Raw genomic sequence first — 20,202 nt, 5'->3', positions numbered from 1 at the left:
ATGTTGTGCCATCAGGTAGTTTAGTTTCTTTAGGTAAAACGCCTGCTCTCTCAGAATCCTCCTCCCCCTACACGTAGACACACTATTCCTCTGTAAGATGGTGTCAGTGTTGGAATTTGTGGTGTCAAAAAAATAACTCAGGAGACTGCAAATAAGAAGAGTTTATTTAGGGTCTTAAGAATTCCATTTCAGGAGGCACAGATTTGGGTAACCTGAAACAGTGTTTTGAGGAAGAGAAAGAAGCACTTATAAAAACAAAAAGCCACCAAGTTTTTAAAAGTTGCCTGGTAAGAATTGTGACTGACTCTGACCCTGAATCAGAAAATATTTGTCCTTAAGGAATCACAAAATTGTTTTAGGGTAGAGGTATGAAACATATATAGACGGTCATGGGTTATTTTAGGGTAAAGATTCAATAAGCATCTTGAGTTTCTGGCAGTTTTTCTGGGTCACTTCATCAGGTCAAAAGGTCAGATTCCATCCAGGCTGATGTGCATAAGTCACACTTCCTTAATGACCTCCCAGCTCCATTTTAGAGAGCTCCTTAGCAATACCGACTCCATTTTGATTTTCCTTTCACAGTGGGATGCTTGTGGTGATGTGTACAATGTCTTCATACTGTCTAGTCACTGGGCCAGCCTCTGAAGCTACTACCTGCTTCAGGAAACTTGTGGTCGCTTCCCTTATCTTGGGCATTGCTTCCAGACATCCTCTCCAGCTTCCTCTTACTGATGGGCTCCACTTCCGGCTCTCACTGGTATTTAAAGATTACCATAGCTGCAGTCCCTGCTAGAGTTCTGACAGCCAGCACCCTCAGCGACTTTCCACATCTTCCCTCTGGGGCACATAAAACTTTCTGGACACTTTTTTTTTTTTTAATGTTACCTTTTATTTGACAATGCTTCCTGTGTAATATAATATACCAAATATGCATCATTAAGTATCTCTCTTTGAGATGCTTCAGGACAATATCGCTTCATTTTCCCTTAATAAAATCCATTTCCTTTCTTCATGACTTTGTTTAGTAGAAACACACATCTTAGTTTTCTTCTATACTGAAATGTTTCCCTTATTATTTCTAGTAGTTTAATTACATCCACATAATAATTTTTAACCCTTAGAAACCTTAATCTCTAGCAAAAACCAAGAAGGAAGTAATGGTGAACTGTTTGTCATATTAGCATTTCCTGATTGGCAAGCTTATAAACATATTCCACAACCTCTACAAATACACATTTTCTCATTGCATAACTTCTTTTCTCAATGTGGTATAAGGTGTTTGTCTGGACACCTTCTAATCACACAGAAAGCTGGCAAGACTCAGGGAAGCCAAACTCAGGCTCTTCCCCTTGGCTACAGCACACAGAGGCACTGGTTGAGCCCCAGGTATGGTCAGGGGTCATGGCGCCTTCCAATGGAAGCAGGACAGATCTCTCTATGCCCCAGGATTCCCCTGTGTTTAAGTTTGAGGGTCAGTCCTCCTGGGGACTTGAGAGGATATAAAAAAGGAGAACTATGGCATCTGTCTTCCTCCTCTAGACTCTGTTTTTCTCTTCTTTCTTTTCCCCACCACCCTTCAGGATGGAAGGAGTGGATCTTTCTCTTACTTCCTTTATTATATTCTTTTAATCATAGTATCTAGTTGTCACAAATGGAAGGGATACTCTCTCTACACTACTGATAGAAAAATCTATGAACTAGTCCTCCAAACCTATCCCTTGATACACTAAAGATTGTAGGAAACTGATCTCTAGCAGGTTTAGTTTGCTAGTCAATTATCCTGCTTTCTTCTACCCTCTGGTTGTAAGCTTCAGGGCTCTCTCTGAGGGAGAAGGCTGCAAAGGAACATGAGTTGTAGGGAAATTAAAATATACTGGTTCAATATTTGCAAATATTAACTCAAATTTCATCTTGTTTAACACTTGTGCTTTTATTTAACTTTTTATATTTGTTGGTCTTGTCTCTACAAGTAAGTAAAATGCTTGTTTTATCCACCAGAGTTTCACACACTGTTATATACAGAGTAAAAGAAAATTAGAAATAAAATTTTACAGCTTCGTTGAGATATAGGTGACATATAATGTACTGCACACACTTAAAGAATACAACTTGATGAGTTTTGAACTATATATATACACAGGTGAAACCATCAACACAATCAAGATAAGGAATATATCTATCACTCTGAGAAGTTCAAAAAGCATCCTTCCGCCTACTTTCATTCCAATCCTTACATGCCCTAGGCAGTCAGTGATCACTATAGATTAATTGGCATTGTCTACAATTTTATTTAAATGGATAATTTTTAAATAATTTGATATGTACTTTTTTTTTTTTTTTGGTCTGGCTTCTTTCATTAAGCATAATTACTTTGATATTCATCCATGTTTTTCGTGTACCAATAGTTCATTCCTTTCTATTACTGGGTAGTAATCCATTTTATGGATATACCATAATTTGTTTATCTATTCTTTTGCTCATGGACATTTGGGTTGTTTCCAGTTTAGGGCTATTAAAAAGAAAGCTATGGGCTTCCCTGGTGGCACAGTGGTGAGGAATCCGCCTGCCAATGCAGGGGACACGGGTTCGGGCCCTGGTCCGGGAAGATCCCACATGCCACGGAGCAGCTAAAGCCTGTGCGCCACAACTACTGAGCCTGCTCTCTGGAGCCCATGAGCCACAGCTACTGAACCCCGCCCTCCTGGAGCCCGTGCTCCACAACAGGGGAAGCCACTGTAATGGGAGGCCCGTGCACTGCAGAGAGGAGTAGCCCCCGCTCGCTGCAACTAGAGAAAGCCCGCACACAGCAACGAAGACCCAATGCAGCCAAAAATAATAAATAATTTAAAAAAAAAAAAAAAAAAAAAAGAAAGCTATTATGAATGTTTGTGTACAAGTGGACATGTATTTTCATTTTATCTTGGGTAAATACCTAGGAATGGGTTGGATTGTATGGGAAGTGGAGTTGCCAGATTTAGTAAACAAAAATACACAATACCCAAATAAAATTGAATTTTAGATAAACAACAAGTGGGCTTCCCTGGTGATGCAATGATTAAGAATCCACCTGCCAGTTCAGGGGACATGGGTTCGAGCCCTGCTCCAGGAAGGTCCCACAAGCCGTGGAGCAACTAAGCCCGTGTGTCACAACTACTGAGCCTGTGCACCACAATTACTGGAGCCCTAGCACGTAGAGCCTATACTCTGCAACAAGAGAAGCCACTGCAATGAGAAGCCCGCACACCGCAAGGAAGAGTAGCCCCCACTCGCCGCAACTAGAGAAAGCCTGTGCGCAGAAACAAAGACCTAATACTGTCAAAAATAAAATAAATAAGTAAAAACATTTTTAAACCGTATAAGTATATACTTCAACAAAAAAGATGAACAACAAGTAATTTTTTTAGTATACATATGTCCCATGTGATAGTTAGGACATACCTATATTAAAATTTTTTCACCATTTACGTGAAATTCAAATTTAACTTGGTGTCTTTTATTTTATCTGGCAACACTAAATTAGGAAGTGTACTACTAACTTTTTAAGGAACTCCCAAGCTTTGTTTCTGAAGTGATTGTATCATTTTACATTCCCATGAGCAGTAAGTGAGAGTTTCATTTGCTTCATGTCCTTGTCAACACTTAGGATAATCAGTCTTTTGAATTTTAGCCATTCTAGTGAATATGCAGTCATATTACAATGTGGTTTTAATTTGCCTTTCTATAATGACTAATGATGTTGAGTATATTTTCAGTGTGCTTATTTGCCATCCCTATAGCCAGCTTGATGAGGAGGTTATTTTGTTCAGTTTGTTTCCCCTTTTTTTGTATTGCATTTCTGGTCTTCAATTATTGAGTTACAAGAGTTCATTACATATGCTATATTCAAGTCCTCTGTCATTACATTTTTTGCAGATATAGTCTCCCAGTTTGTGGCTTGCCTTTTCATTTTTGTAACAGTGTCTTTTGAAGAGCAAGAGTTTCTTATTTTGATCAAGTCCAATTTACTGATATTTTTATTTATAATTCATGTTTTTTGTGTCCTACATAAAAAAATCGTTGCCAAATTCAAGGATATTGGTATTTTCTTCTACAAGTCTTATAATTTTTGTCTGTACATTTGGATCTTGGACCCATTTTGAGCTAATTTTTATATATGGTGTGAGGGAAGGATTAGGTTAATTTTTTATTTTTTTGCTTTTGGCTATCAAGTTGTTTTATGAAAAGATCTTTTTCTCTCTAAGGCAGATACATTTTTTGGCAAATTTGTTGAAAATCAATTGACCGTATACATGTGGGAATTTCTGGAATCTCTATTCTTTCCCATTTATTTGTCTATTTTTATGGCAATACCACACTCACTGTCTTAATAACTGTAGCTTTATAATAAGCCTTAAAATCAAGTAGTGTAATTCCTCCAGTTTTGTTCCTTTTTTTAAAACACTGCTTTAGCTATTCTAGGTCCTTTGCATTTCCATATAAATTTTAGAATCAGCTTGGCAATTTCTACCAAAACATCCTGCTGAGATTTTGATTGTTATTGCATTAAATCTGTAAGTCAATTTGAAGAGGATCAACAGTTTGGAAATATTGTCTTTTGATCCATGAACATGGTATATATCTCCATTTTATTTAGGCTTTGCTTAATTTTTCTCAGTAATGCTCTTAGTTTTCAGAATAGAGATCTCATAAATTTTTTTGTTAAATTCACCCCTGGGTATTTTATATTATCTGAGACTGTGTGTTGTTTTTCACTCCATCCATCCACCATATCCATTCTCCAACTGATGGACATTCAGGCTGCTCTGTCTCCTTGCTCTCTCAAATAATGCTGTGAGAAATATCCTCCCTCATATTGGACCTGTGCAGTTTGTGGAGCCCATACTCAGGAGGGCTTGCTGAGTCATAGATACTTAATTTCACCATTACTGCCATATTACTCACCAGTTCGCCCTGCCAGTGCTAGGCATGGGAGTAACTATTTCCCCATATCCTCAGGGTATTACGTGTCTTTCTCATTTTTGCAAAAATGATGGATATGAAGTTATAACTTTTGATTTTAATTCATATTTCTTTGACTTCAAGCCAGGTTGAGCAGCTCTTTATCTATTTGTAAGTCATTAAATTTTCTCCATTCATGAATTACCTGATCACAGGTTTCGAATATTTTTTCTACTGGGTTTTCTGTTTGTTGTCATGGTTGATTAGCATGCATTCCTAGTACATTTTGGATATTGATCCTTTGTGGTGTTGGATGTTGCAAATGCCTTCTTCCAGTCTGTCACTAATCCACCAAATTTGACTGTGGTAGATTTTTTTGAATAAAAATCCTTCATTTTTGAAGAGGGGAAATCTATATATTGTTTTAAAAAACCTTTTCTCATTCAAAATGTGTAAAATATTCTCCTACTATTTCCCCTACCAGCCTTGCAGTTCTACTTTTCACAGTTAAATCTTTAATTTCTTTGGGATTTTAAAAATAAAGGACACGAGGTACAGTTTCAGTCTTATTTTTCTGCATATGATTGGCCAATTTCCTAACTCTACTTATTATTATTTCCTAACTCTACTTTATATATTTTTTAATTTACTTATTTATTTTTGGCTGCATTGGGTCTTTGTTGCTGCACATGGGCTTTCTCTAGTTGAGGAGAATGGGGGCTAGTCCCTGTTGCAGTGCATGGGCTTCTCATTGTGGTGGCTTCTCTGGTTGTGGAGCGTGGGCTCTAAGTGCACGGGCTTCAGTAGTTGTGGCACGCACGCTCAGTAGTTGTGGCTCACGGGCTTTAGAGTGCAGGCTCAGTAGTTGTGGCACACGGGCTTAGTTGCTCTGTGACATGTGGAATCTTCCCAGACCAGGGCTCGAACCCGTGTCCTCTGCATTGGCAGGCGGATTTTTAACCATTGCGCCACCAGGGAAGTCCTCTACATACTTTAAATTAAAATTTTTTCTTGGTAAAATCAAGTGAATTCATTGTTAGGTTAATTACTAGACTTTTTATAACTGTATTACTATTGTAAATGAAATAATTTAATTTACAATATTTACTAGTTTATTAAATATTTGTTTTTAACAAATATAATTCTTTAATATTTTATCTTTCAGTTACTGTTGGTGTAGGAAAATACTATTTTTTTCCCCTTTTTTTTTTGGCTGTGCCACGTGGCTTCCAGGATCCTAGTTCCCTGAACAGGGATCAATCCAGCACCCTTGGCAGTGAAAGCACGGAGTCCTAACCACTAAACCACCAGGGAATTCCCGAAAATACTATTTTTTAATTGACATTTTTGGGCACTTTATTGGAACTTCAAATGACTCACAACTTGGCATTTTCCTCTATCAGAGAGTGGAAAGAAAGACCATTTCCCCAGTTCCCGGGGGCTTTACAGTGACTAAGCAGTAGATGAATCTGGGGTTCTCTCTCAAACTTGCCAAAATAGTCATTATGAATGAAGAGAAGCAAGTCCAAAGCATGGATACTAAATTCAAATACCTACGTGGGCTAAGTTTAAACAGCAGGGAACAGTGGAGACTGGGGCAAAGCAGAAAGCACAAGTTCTGTCTAAAAGGAGCTGACCTACTCGGCTTCAGCTAATTCTTACCATACAGCAATGAAAGCCCAGTTTTTTCACATCTGTAGATTTTTCTAGGAAAAGCCTCAAATCATTGATTTTAAGATAACAACTTAATCAAAGTTTTAAAAATCTTTGCTGGACCAAAGCGATCACATCTGTGTGCTAGCTCTGTTTCACATCTACAGGGCTGCACCCTCTGGTCTAAGAATGTCCCAAGGGCAGGGGACAATAGGGAAGTAACTGAATATCATCTCCGGACCCCATCCTCCCATTCCTTTTTTCCTCCCCCACCCCTACCCCATTGTCTTCACTGTGCAGGGTTCTATTCCAGCTAGCTTGGACATCAGCCTTGTGGGAACTGAGTTTAGAACTTGAGGAGAGAAGATGGAGGTTGAGGCTGGGCCCACATCATACTGCCTGAGAACTCCCAAGAGAACAGGAGCCTAAGCTGGGACAGGACTCGATAGGTGACCTACCGGCTTCACCTGGTTTGGCACTGGAACCACACGGCTCTTTCCAGCATCAACTGGGGTGAGCATGTTTGGGTAATTGTCTTAGATCAAAATGGCTCCCACAAGTCCACATTCTGGACCTGAATCAACCTTCCCTGGTGTTTTAGGTTGGTATTACGGGCTGAATTGTGTCCTCCCAAAATGCATATACTTAAGTCCTAACCCCCAGTACCACAGAATGCAGAATGTTACTGTATTTGGAGGCAGGGCCTTTAAAGAGATCATTAGGGTAAAATGAGGTCACTAGGTTGGGCCCTGATCCAACAGGACTGGTGTCATAAGAGGAGGAGATTAGGACCCAGACACACACACAAGGGAAGACTGTATAAAGATACTGGAAGAAGACAGCCATCTACAAGCCAAGGGGGAGGCCTCAGAAGAAACCAGCCTGCTGACACCTTGATCTTGGACTTCCATTCTCCATACTGCGGGGAAATGAATTCTGTTGTTTAAGCCACCCAGTCTGTGCTATTTTGATATGGCAGCTCTAGCAGACTAATATAGTTGTGTTCTTGTAAACAGATTCTAAATGCAGGGCTGTGTGTGAAGCTTTACAGGAGCAATGTCAGGAAATCCCGTGTGAAAACAAGGAAGGCGGAATTGGGCAGAGGGAGAAATTGAGCTATAATGAATGTGTCACCAAGGTGGTGTTCTGGAGCTGGGATGGCCCTTCAAGGACTTCCAAATCGAGGAAGGGGGCCTTTGTTTTCCTACATCAGTCATTGTCAAGGTGAAGGAGGGGTGGTTATTTTGCCCCCCCAAAGAACATTGGGTAATGTCTGGAGACAGTTTTGGCTAACACACCAGGGGATTGGCTGTGTGCATGGACACTGGGGGAGCGGGTGCATGCACTACTGGCATCTAGTGGGTAGAGACCAATGATGTTGCTGCCATACAACCTAATGCCCAAGACAGCGCCCACCCCCACCCCCGTCACCCCGCAACAAAGAGCCACCTGGCCCTGAATGTCAATAGTGCTGAGATTGAAAAAGCCTCCTGACATCAGCAAGTGCTGAGCTGCTCTGGCCAGGATTTAACCTTGGGCAGACCCCTGCTGCTGACGGCAGTTCCCAGTGAGGGGTGCAGCTGTGAACTTGCAGCAGCCTCTGCTCCCAGCAGCTGGGGAATGGGTGTGTTTGCCATGAAGAGGATCTAGGCAGACCAAAGGGCACTTGATCTGGCCCCTCAGACTTCTCTCTCTAATAACGGTAACAACCAACCACGTTCAGGGCACTGGCCTGTGAGTTTTACATATGTTATCCTCTTAAGCCTCACGAAAAGCCCAAGAGGCGGATTTTATGGCCCCTGTTTTGTAAAACAGTAATCCAAGACTCAGAGAGGTTAATCACTCACCCAAGATTACTGAGCTAGTAAGCTACCGAACCAGAATTTGAATCCGGGGCTGTCCGACTCCAAAGTCTGGCTCTTTCGCAAGCAGGAAGGACAACCTTTCCTAAAACAAGAGCAGTACACATAGCATACAGACGAGAAAGAGGATGGAGAGAAAGAGACTTAACCCAGAACTGATAGAAATCCAGCCTTACAACAGCCAGAACCCTGAAACAATGGCTGATACTGTGCAAACATTTCAGGGGCCGGACCCTGAGCTCGGGCTTCTGGGAGAGAGGCCTCCTGCCACCTCTCTATCCAGAAACGTTAATGGTTACCAGAATTAATCCCTCTGATGAGGGGACATTTTTTGCCTCCTTGAAGAAAATGCATGGACCTTAGGACTTTGTGTGATGACAACAGTAACTATGAAAAAGGAAACAGTAATTATGAAAAAGGAAATAAAGACACTTCCCGGGAGACAATGGTATAAAAATAATTTTTATTTGCTACTGTAAATAAAGTAGTGCAAAGAGTAGTTTGGACCCACAGTATTGCAATTTATTTACTACCTTAGCAGCATACGGCGTAGACAGTCTGCTCTTCCCTTTCCTCCCTCTCTGTCCGTCCCCCACGACCCACCCACCCACCCACCCACACACACACAAACACACACACACACACACACACACACACACACACGCCCCTATGCAGACGCAGGCAGGCATAAAGGGCGGGGAATGAGACTATGAGCTAAAGGCTTGTTTCCTGCGTATTCCACTGCTGCCACTCTATTCTAATGGGCAATTCATGGAAAAGACTAGACCTAAATACTAAGAATTTTCTAAATGTTATTTCACGGATTGCAATTGAAAGGTAAACGATATCCAACAGTGTCATTAAATGATTCGGAAGCACTACAGCCCTAGAAAAATTCAAGGAGAAAAATGTAAACCCAATTCACAAAGCCATCGCCTTCCCTGTATTTCCAGCCTTAACCCATTTATTTCAAGGTGCCTTAGAATTGCTGGGTCCTGGATGTCACATGGAAATCTGTCCATGGGACTGCGAGGGGTAGGGCAGTGGCAAACACACACACCAAGTATTATCTAACTGGTAGAGAAGTCACAATCTTCTGTTTTTTAATAATAGGGAATGAACAAGGGGCTAAGATTCTTAAAATCCATCTCAGTGTATAAGGATTCGGATACGCCACAAGGCACACTCTGACTCCCCCATACACAGTCATTAGAAATGGACATCCGCAGTGACCCGCTTAACCTCCCCGACATGTCCCTGCGATCAGGATGCTCCTTGTATTTGTTTGATAACCTTTGGTATAACCACTGTCTGCTCTGGGTATTTCTTTGATTTAAAAAAAAAAAAGACACCAAGTGCAAAATTCACATCCAGTTGACAAGACATTTAAGGTGTATAATGCCCCAGCCCCAGCTATCCAATACCAGCTGTTGAAAGGACTCTCTCTCATCTGGAGAGACATGGAGTGCACAGTTCACCCACGTGGCTCCGGGTTATTGGTGACGGTGGGCTGGTCCTGAGCAGAGGCGTCTGCAGCTGGAGTCACAGCTGGACTTGCAGCAGGGGCAGTAGGGTCTCGGGGGGCCCGGGCTGGTGTCGGATGGGAACCGCTGGCTGCAGAGACACATGCACAACAAGTGCTGAATATTCAAAACAGTACGTGCAGGACACACAACCACACCTAGACCCTTGCAAGCCAGGAGAGATGCTTCTAGACCAGTGGTCCTGGCACTAACTGGATGAGCAACTTTGGACCCATTATATAGGTTCTTTGGACTTTGGTGTCCCCTCCTATAAAATGGCAGGTTGAAACAGATGTGCAAAGATCTCTGGGATTCTAAGTCCTGAATTTATTCTGTGACTTTACAGGGGTGTGTAAATATTAAGAAAGAGAGAAAGAAAGAAAGAAAGAAAGAAAGAAAGAAAGAAAGAAAGAAAGAAAAGAAAGCAAGAAAGAAAGGAAGGAAGGAAGGAAGGAAGGAAGGAAGGAAAGAAAGAAAGAGAAAGAAAGAAAAAGAAAGAAAGAAAGAAAGAAAAAGAAAAGAAAGGCGGGGGAGAGGAAGGGAGGGAGGGAGGAAGGAAGGAAAGAAGAAGGAACTCCTTGGTCTATGTTTCCTATGGTCATATCTCTTTTTTTTCACCTAGTATTGATACAATGCAAGCTCTGGATTACACCAATCAATCAGAAAGAGTGTTGGTTTTATTCACATTCTGATTCCATTTGGATGATATGCCAAATTTGATTTAAATTGAATTCTTTAAGTAAATGTGTATACATTTTGGAAAACATAATTACTAGGTTTAATTGTTTTTCAACCTACCTTTAGTAACGAGGTTGAACCACAATAAAGGTTAGGGAAGCTTATAAAGTTTTATACTTTATGGCAATAGCTTTCAAGCGGGGGTAATTTCGACCCCCCGGGGACAGTTGGCAATGTCGGTAGACATTTTTGGTTGTCACAGCCGGAGGATGGGGTGCTACTGGCATTTAGTGGGTAGAAGCCAGGGATGCTGCTAAGCATCCTGAAATGCCTGGGCCAGCCCCCCTCCCGAACAAAGAAGGATCCAGCTCCAAATATCACTAGTGCTGAGGCCCACACACCTGCTTTATGTACTAAGGCTGTGAAGTATCCTGTCCATAAGACTGTGGGCTCTGGGACCCGGCTGTTCTGCCCTTTATCAGTTATGTGACCTTGGACAAGTTACCTACTCTCCTTCTGCCGCTAAAAAATGGAGAAAATAAGAATATCTGTACCTTATTTTGCTCTTATAAGGATTAGATGAGTTAATGTAGAACAGTGTCTGGCTCGCCTAGGTACTCAACAGATGTTAGCTCTTACTACTAGTGGCCTGGTTTACCATGGAAATGTGTTGATTTATCAATTTCTGGGGCTGCGCTTGCAGGACTGATGAAAAAGTTGGAGTGTTTGTTTCTGGGATGCTTTATAGTCCACTTTTAGACCCCAGTAGCCTATGAAAATAGCCAAAACTTTGAAGCCAGAAAGCCCAGAGTCACATGGTCCTTACAGTTACCGGCTGAGTGAACTTGAGCAAGTTACTTAACCTCTCTGAGCTTCAGTTTCTCTGTCTGTAAAGTGGCGGTACCAGCTTGCAGGGGTGTGTGACATACAGCTAGCACAGTGGCCATGGTTTGTGCGAACAACTGCCTTTAAGCAGTGCTCTTAAGCTCAGCAGTCCTTGAGTCTCATACAATTTTCAGTAGGTGGGACTATTCTTAAAGGTTCCCAAATGTCCATCCTGAAATGTATCGACTTATAGAAGATGCCATCACTTGTTGACCATCTGACTTCTAGATAAGCTCTTCAAGATTTCCACCTGCAAGAGGCTATACTAGGAAATTCCGGAACGGGCTCCAAAGCCTCCGACCTTTTTGAATATGTAAAGGAATTCTCCAAGGAACCCCTTCCAACAGCTACAGGAAACCTTGTGAATCCAGAGACTGTTCTGAAAGAACAGGATAGTGGCGGCGGTGCGGAGGGGGCCCAGGTGTTGCATAATGATGTGACGCTTCTAGGTCAAAGCCATCACTCTGGCAGGTGATCTAACCGCGGCAGGGACCATAAGACCCAGTGATGCGGCACAAAGACCATTTGCTGGAGTCAGGAGACCTGTTCGGGGCAAGTCTCATTTATCTACCACTAATAGGTGACTTAGGGGTAGCTACAGAATGGCAGACATTTCAGTCCTAAAATGCTTGAATCTCATAGGCTTTGGTTTCCTCATCTGTGAATCGAGGGGCTTGGATTAAATGGTGTCCAAGATTTCTTGGGTCCTAACAGTTATCTTTCTGATGATTCTCTGAGGAAGTTAATGAAGTACTAAGGCACGTATTTTTCCTTTTCAAGCTCAGGGAAATGTTTAAATCACCATGGTAACAAGATAAATCAGCAATCAGTTTTCTGATTAAAACAAAAAAAGTGCCACTGTGTAAATGTAGAAGGAATGCATAATTAGCATCTCCACCACTGAAATCTTCTTGTCAGAGCATAACAAAAATGCTCGATGTTTCGGCAGTAAGTTTGTTATTATCCACGTGAGAACGCTGCCATTTCCAGGAGCAGTTTGCAATCACTGGACAAACCCCCCAACAGCCCGTCATAATTTTAAAGTGGTCTCTTTGTCTCCGATCACCTGGAATCTGTCCTAATTTGATTACCAGATTAGAATCAAGGTAATGAGGAAAATCAGTGTGCTGCTTCAAAAATTACGGAGTCTATTCCTGAGTCAAAAGTGATTTTTGGATTATTCGCTGCTTGAGGGACCATTTTCTGTACATTAGTGAGAATAATAAAGAGCTGGCCCTGAGCTGGCAGACTGCAGCCCATGGGCCTCAGGTGGCTCGCTGCCTGTTTCTATATGGCTTGCAATCTAAGCATGGTTTTTGCATTTTGAAATGGTTGAATAAAAATCAAGAGAAGAGTACTATTTCATGACATGTGAGAAACACGTGAGATTCAAATCTTCATGTCCACGGTAACGTTTTATTGGAGACCAGCCATATCATTTGTTTTCCTGTATTGTCAATGGCTGCTTTTGCACTCTAATGAAAGTTAAGTAGTTGTGACAGAGATGGCCCTCAAAGCCCCAAATGTCTATTATCTGGCCCTTTACAGAAAAAAATTGGCCAACCTCTGTTGTGGACCACTGCAGGAGAAATATCTGCTTGCCAGTTGACCAGATGGGAGCATAAAAGAAAGACGAATAGGAGAGAATATATTGGGTGAATCCAGAGATAGTAGACTATTTACAAAGATGAAGCAGCGGGGAGGGGGTGGGTAAGGAGGTGAGGGGGAAGCTTTGGAAATCATATACTATGAATAAGATCTAATCCACTTCTTTTGGGCCTCTGGATCCAGCAGGGACCAGTCCACGTATAAGATCCATGTCATTTAAACATTTCTTATGAGTAAAGATACCGGGAGGGCAGCAAGGATAATGAGATAGGAGAAAAGTAAAATCTCGCCATTAAATCACTCTGACTTTAAGGCTGCTACTTTTTGCATGAGTACCACTTTGTGACATTTTACTGTAATTTTAGTACCTCATTAACTGGAAATGTAGAGGACAGGAAAAGAGTAGGAAAAGGTTTAATTGATCTTGTTCGTATCATCTTACTCTTTTTAAAAGACCACTTGGCTAACCACTTAGGCAAAAAAGATGAGTTGGCTTAAATTATGAATGTTTTGAATAGGCTGACATTGGTTTAAAAGGTGAGCACGTCATGCCCAGAGCTGGTAGTTCTGAAGATCTTGCTCTATACTGTGTATTCTATTTAGACACAAAGTTTACAATAACACGAGGAAGGCAGGACTCTCTCTGAAGTGGTCTTTTACATTTTCTCCCTCTATTCTTCCCTTTACCTTCTGCCAGGCAGCCAGTCACGCTCCATGTCTTTTCAGTCTCAGGGGAGATTTGTGGCAGGGACAGAAATGGAGATGGTTCTAGACATACTTTACTTTGGGATTTTTTGTTTTTCCCAAAGCCTGGGTCCATTAAAGCAATTATGCTTGGCATCCTTGACCGGGAGGGGGAGAGGGAAAGTGCCTTAGAGATGCAATGAGGCAGGGAAAGGAGGTGTCTGGAGTGTGGGAAAGTGGCTGAGCCTGGCTGTGGGTGTACCTCAGCGGAGCCCTCACCTTGCCCTTCAGCAATCTGAGAAGGAAGACCTGGCAGAAAAAAAAAGGCTAAGGTGCTCAGCTTTGGCAAAGACAATGGGACTTGTAGGTGACCCAGAAGCTGCGAAGCCGACGGACCTGGAAGGATGGCGTAGGCCCAGGGCAATGTGTATTCTGCTATCAGACTGGTGACCATCTGAGTAGTTAGTGCTACCAAAAACCCAGGGACCTTTGCACGTCCCTGGGAGGCATCAGCTTCAAGAAAGACTGAGCTGCCTGGTAGTATGCAAGCTAGGAATCAAAATCAAGTTCCCTCAAAGGAAATAAAAGATTTTTTTGCATACGTAATATTTTTTGTGGACTTGTTTTGGTACGCTAGCTAGACTAGTCAGTATTTTTGTTTAGCTGTTTTTTAAAAAAGAGCTTTATGTTTTAGAAAGAGTCTAATAGCATAGAAAAGCATGCTAGTCTCTGGTAGTGGAGTCTGCTACTTACTGAGGTAAACCAAGCTCTTTAAGTGTAGGTGCTACCTGGTGTCAGCGTACTTTAATTGCAAGTAAAATGCCCTAGGGGGCATTACTCCTTAGGAGATACCGGGCTAACATTTCTTGAGTTCTAAATACTTTACTCAGTGTTCTCTCATTGGGTTCTCTCAACTACAATACGACATAGGTGTACTACTAATTCTGCTGTTTTAGAGAACAGGAAACTAAGGCACAGAGAAGGTCCCTCCCTTGCCCAAGGTCACACAGCTAGTGACAGGCCAGCATCTTAGCGGTCTGTGCTGTTAGCTACTGTCCCACACCGCTAGCCTTCTGAACGCAGGACAGTTTACTGTGGCAAGTGTGGTGAAGTGCTGACTATATATCACAAAGCGTATAAACTCAGGAAGAAAATGAAGGTAGTTGGAGCTGAACGCAAAATGGATGGACAGCTCAATTTAAAGGTTTGGCCATAAATCATTAGTTTTTAGAAACAACTGACTGGAAAAAGTGCAAATCACAAAATGACAGAGATCCCTAACTTAGAGCACACTCCTCTTACCCAGCACCTTAAGGGAGGCTCTTAACTCTCAAATCCTGTCCCTCTCCGCTCTGGCAGTCAGCACCTAGGCTGCGTTCCTGTGCCGGCTTAACCACGGCCAGGGTCACCACCAACATCTACTACATCCGTCACCTTCCCACGGGGTGGCTCATGGACCTCGGGCATCAGCTCCTCGGAGAGATGCCCGCAGTAGAAACTCTGCCCGCTGAGGGACCCCTGCAGTGCTTCTCTGCTGCTTTTCTATGCTTCCATCCCCCTTGCCCCATTGTCCAGTCACTGACGGAGTACCCTCTTATTTCAAAGTCATGACAAATTTGCACTTATATGGAGGACTGTAAAAATAGGAAAATAATTTACTACATATTTTAATTCAACACTAGTCCTAACAGGGCTGGTATGTACCACTGTAGGGGCACATTTTGGAAATATGTGGAGACTCCTTTTTTTCTTAACTTCTATACCCTTACGACTCTAAGTGTGTGGAACAGCATCGTGAATGTAACCTGAAACCTTGTGAGAAATGCAGGATCTCAGAGGCCACCCACAGACCGACTGACTTAGAATCTGTATTTAACCAGATCCCTGTGGGATTCCTGTGCACACTGAAATTAAGAAGTGCGGGGCTAGAATTTACATATTGAAATACATATTATTTTATTATAATTACTTTCTTTTTATTTCTCCTTTATATTGCTGTTTAGGGCATTATTTTTAAAACTAAGTGTGTAGGCAGATTACTTGTCATTCATTTCAAGGTACCAAAAAAATGTCTTAAAAAATACATCTTATGTAAGGGGACAGTGGGTCAGAGGCAGATGGTAGCCACTGTTTTAGAGTATCATAAGTGTGAAAAAGTTCAGAAGTCTGCTGCCCTACATCCTTTCATGGACTCTATTTTGTGATTTTGGGCAGAACACGGCATTCCTTTAGCCCCATTTCTTCATCTGTAAGATGAAGGACATAGAATTAAATTATTTTTAAGATCCTATCCAGACTTCTCCAATGCTCACCGAAGGGAAGAGGTATGTACAGGAAGAAACAAGTGAAAGAGTTTGAAAAATATGAAAAACAAATGAGTGAAAGAGCAAAGGTTACACAGGAAGGGGAAAGTATATCAAAAGGCAGGAGGGACAGGGAGATGGGAATGTGGAAGGACTGATAATGAAGCTATGGAAAAAGGAAAAAAACGACGACTTCTGATAAAAGCCATTCCACCAGCCCATGAATTTTCATGGCTACCAGCTGGCATAAAATGAGAAAGACAATTTTCAGCTCCTCTAACGGAATTGCATTTGTAATAATCATAACAATATTTCTACAGAGTAAAAAAGACAGAAAACACTGACAAGACGCAAAATAAATGCATTATACCTGGGAACAAATTTAGGGATGGGACAGAATTTGCATGAGGAAAACTTATCAGCTGGCGTGCTACAGGGCATCAAACCTGGAAGGGCTTTTTAAATTTTATTATTTATTTATTTATTTATTTTGCGGTACGCGGGCCTCTCACTGTTGTGGCCTCTCCCGTTGCGGAGCACAGGCTCCGGATGCGCAGGCTCAGTGGCCATGGCTCACGGGCCCAGCCGCTCTGCGGCATGTGGGATCTTCCCGGACCGGGGCACAAATCCGTGTCCCCTGCATCGGCAGGCGGACTCTCAACCACTGCGCCACCAGGGAAGCCCTGGAAGGGCTTTTGGTGGTTCCTTGTTAACCTCCTCAGATAAATGGGGGAAAATGACTCTGTATTAGCCTCTCGGAACAGTGGCTTCTGTCTCACCATCAAATCTGTGCTGAAATGAACTTCTTTTGCTTTTCATTATCTGCTACACAAATAACGGCTATGCCGATGCTCAAATGCCATGTCCAGCCCTAACGTATCCATTTGTAAATGTCCCTGTTGGTCTTTGTGAGTGATTCTGTCCTTCTGTAGCTTCCAAGATGGTTGGGAATTGGAATTCTCCCCTGAGAGATGTTTGCAAATTTCAGTACCTACTAAGTGTGAGATCATAAATGATGGGACCAAGGCCTTCCTCTGACTCAGCTTGTGGTCTCATAGGGAAGATAAACATGACAGTTAACATTATTGAGATGGTTTTATATGCCAAATAAATACAACAGCTAACATTTTGGTGTCATGTGTATTTTTTTCACTGAACTCTCCTAACAACCCTGAGAAGTAGCTACTATTATAACTTCATTTTATTGATGAGAAATTGGGGGATCAGGAAAGTGAAATAACTGGCCATAAGTCACACAGCTAATGAAGAGCTAAGCCTGGACTCTAAACCTAGCTAGAAAGGACTGGGGTGCCTATCTCCTTAACTACTGCCCTACACAAGCTCAGAAAAGAAAGAGTGACTAGTAGAATCCACACTAGACTAACGGCTGGCTCTATTGTCCCCCTCGGCCCCTCCCTCTGAATCTAAGTGGCTGGGTATTTTTACTCATCACAAGTGCTTGTTTATTATCTTACACATTTGATTCCTCGACTGGGATAAATAGGAAGACTTCGTGCTAGAGGGGGCCTCAGAACTGGGTTTTAAGACACACAAGGTATAGTTTTGATAGCCGGTGTACTTTGAATTGGAGAAGACATTTTTGTTCAATTTCTTAAGCACCTTATTTTAAAAAAATCCTTGCTTACTTTGAAAAATGTAACAATAATTGGAGCCTTCCATCAGCCAGAGATTACGAGACAGCCCTAGGGGTAACCACCATGTGAATGATCCACCTAACGAAAGGAAGTAGAATGGCTAAGGAGGGAGAGTGTCATTTTTCTGGTAAGGAAAAAGAATCCCTATATATATTTTTTAAGATTTAAAAAAATTAGTTAATTAATTTATTTAGTTCTGGCTGCACTGGGTGTTCATTGCTGCGTGCGGGCTTTCTATAGTTATGAAGAGCAGGGGCTACTCTTTTTTGCGGTGTGTAGGCTTCTCATTGTGGTGGCTTCTCTTGCTACAGAGCACGGGCTGTAGGCGCATGGGCTTCAGCAGTTGCAGCACGCGGGCTCAGTAGTTGTGGTGCACGGGCTTAGTTGCTCCGCAGCATGTAGGATCTTCCCGGACCAGGGCTTGAACCCATATCCCCTGCATTGGCAGGAGGATTCTTAACCACTACATCACCAGGGAAGTCCCTCCTACATTTTTTATATTGCCCTGGCTTTTTATAAATCTTTACCTGAGACAGACTGGCAATACTGCACGGTCCAGGCGATCAATGCAGACAGCAGGAAGGTTCCCAGAAAGTAAATCTGCAAACATCCAAAGCACATGTCAGATGACTGACAAAGGGTTGGGACCATGAGGACGGAGCTGAGGGGAGACAGTTCCTACCAGGGCAGAGTGCAGGGTGGCACCCCAGATAAGCCGGAGGTTAAGGTAAAGCCAGGCCAGGGAGCAGGGGCTGAAGGACTCCTCGCTGCTGTGGCTCCAGCACCTGCAGACAAAAAGCACAGTGTTGCCAAACGTTGGTAGCATTACTTACGACCGATATTTGCAGATCCTCAAACCCACATCCTTCTGCTTTGGGTCAAATGAGCACATGTAAAATGAGAGAAAAAAGAAACAAAACCAGTTCTGAGGGGTGTGAGCCTGTGCTGAAATTCTAGGATCCTGGCAAAAATCTCAGAAAAAGGTCAGTCTTGTCCTTCATAAAAAGGTCAAGGAGGCCCTTGTAGCACAGGAGCTGCCAAGGAACACTTTTATGTGAGTGTCTGTGTCCAAAGTCCAGACACTGGGATGCCTCCCTATCTTGCAGAAAAGCATCATCTTATTGGACACTTTATTTTTTCCACTCTCGTGGAAAAACTTCATCAGCATTTTAACTTCAAATCAAGCACATTCTATATCTTAATCCTCAGATACTAGAAAAGGGAATTAAGTTTGGGTCCAGCTGAGTGTTCTCTAATCAGAACAAATCCTGAGCCCTTTATAACCACTGGCATTAGAAAATAAGACCAAGGAGCTTCCCTGGTGGCGCAGTGGTTGAGAGTCCGCCTGCCGATGCAGGGGACACGGGTTCGTGCCCCGGTCTGGGAGGATCCCACGTGCCGCGGAGCGGCTGGGCCCGTGAGCCATGGCCGCTAAGCCTGCACGTCCGGAGCCTGTGCTCCACAACGGGAGAGGCCACAACAGTGAGAGGCCTGTGTATCGGGGAAAGATAATAATAAGAAGAAGAAGAAAATAAGACCAAGGCTAACTTTAACCAAGAAGCAAACACCACCCACTTGGGTTCCTCCAGCTGCTACAGTATTAAAGAGGCTCTGAACTCACCTTTCGTACAGTTCTTGGAGGATGGAGATGTTATTAGAATGGATGGTCGGGTCAATTTCCAAGAAATCCAAAATATGATGTGGGATGATAGCACCTTCCTCAATTAGCAGGGCCAGGTTAAAAAATCCCTGAAAACAAGCCACAAACCAAACTCATTCACTCCTTATAATAAAGCCTAGATGGACACTTCATCAGAATGTAAACTAACCTCTAGATTTTTTTTTTTCAGTCCCTAGAGCCAGATGGTTTTGTCATCTTCACTGATGAATTGTTTCCCTAAATATATGCATCGGAGGAACTTATTTGCAGAAGAACCAGGAGGCTTTCAGAGGACGCTGTGTCCCATCTGCTCAGAAGCCAGCCACCAGGGGAATCTGTCCTTTTCTGTTCATTCTCTCAAAACAGAACTCGCTGGAAAACGTGCCCTTGTATCATCAACAAACCCAGAATATCGACTCAAAGGCAGTGTCCGTCACTTACAGACTATACCCTGGGTCACCATCGGTATGTCAGAATTCTAACAAATGTGGCTGTGGGTGTGCTCGGGGCTGACATTCTAAGAGAAGAGGACCTCTGATGCGCACGGTAACGTGCAGGTGTTTGTCCGATCTTTCCTAAGGCAGCGAGGAAAATCTCCTCACCTGATTCCTCTTGGTACAGACCCTCCACTCTGGTACGCTTCCCCACCTCCCTCTCATTATATATCTTGTTCTTGACCCACAGAGGTAGGACCTGTCTCACTGGGCTGTGCAGGTCCAGTAAAATAACACAGTTAAGAGCCTGATGGTCGAA

At 42.6% G+C, this 20,202-nt stretch overlaps 1 protein-coding gene across 1 annotated transcript in view; it reads right to left on the bottom strand.

Moving 5' to 3' along the window:
* Positions 1 to 9,927: 9,927 nt before the first annotated feature.
* The window catches only part of SEL1L3 (SEL1L family member 3), a 95,068-nt gene continuing 84,793 nt past the window's right edge, over positions 9,928 to 20,202 (bottom strand). The window contains exons 21-24 of the mRNA XM_065877794.1: positions 19,411 to 19,538; positions 18,472 to 18,574; positions 18,317 to 18,389; positions 9,928 to 10,067 (exon numbers count right to left, since the gene is read on the bottom strand). Of these exons, the coding sequence (XP_065733866.1) occupies positions 9,928 to 10,067; positions 18,317 to 18,389; positions 18,472 to 18,574; positions 19,411 to 19,538 (444 nt within the window). The remainder of the gene's footprint in view (positions 10,068 to 18,316; positions 18,390 to 18,471; positions 18,575 to 19,410; positions 19,539 to 20,202) is intronic.

Source organism: Phocoena phocoena, chromosome 5 (assembly GCF_963924675.1).
Source record: "Phocoena phocoena chromosome 5, mPhoPho1.1, whole genome shotgun sequence".
In the NCBI taxonomy this organism is placed as follows: domain Eukaryota; kingdom Metazoa; phylum Chordata; class Mammalia; order Artiodactyla; family Phocoenidae; genus Phocoena; species Phocoena phocoena.
This window is presented reverse-complemented; position numbering and strand designations above follow the sequence as displayed.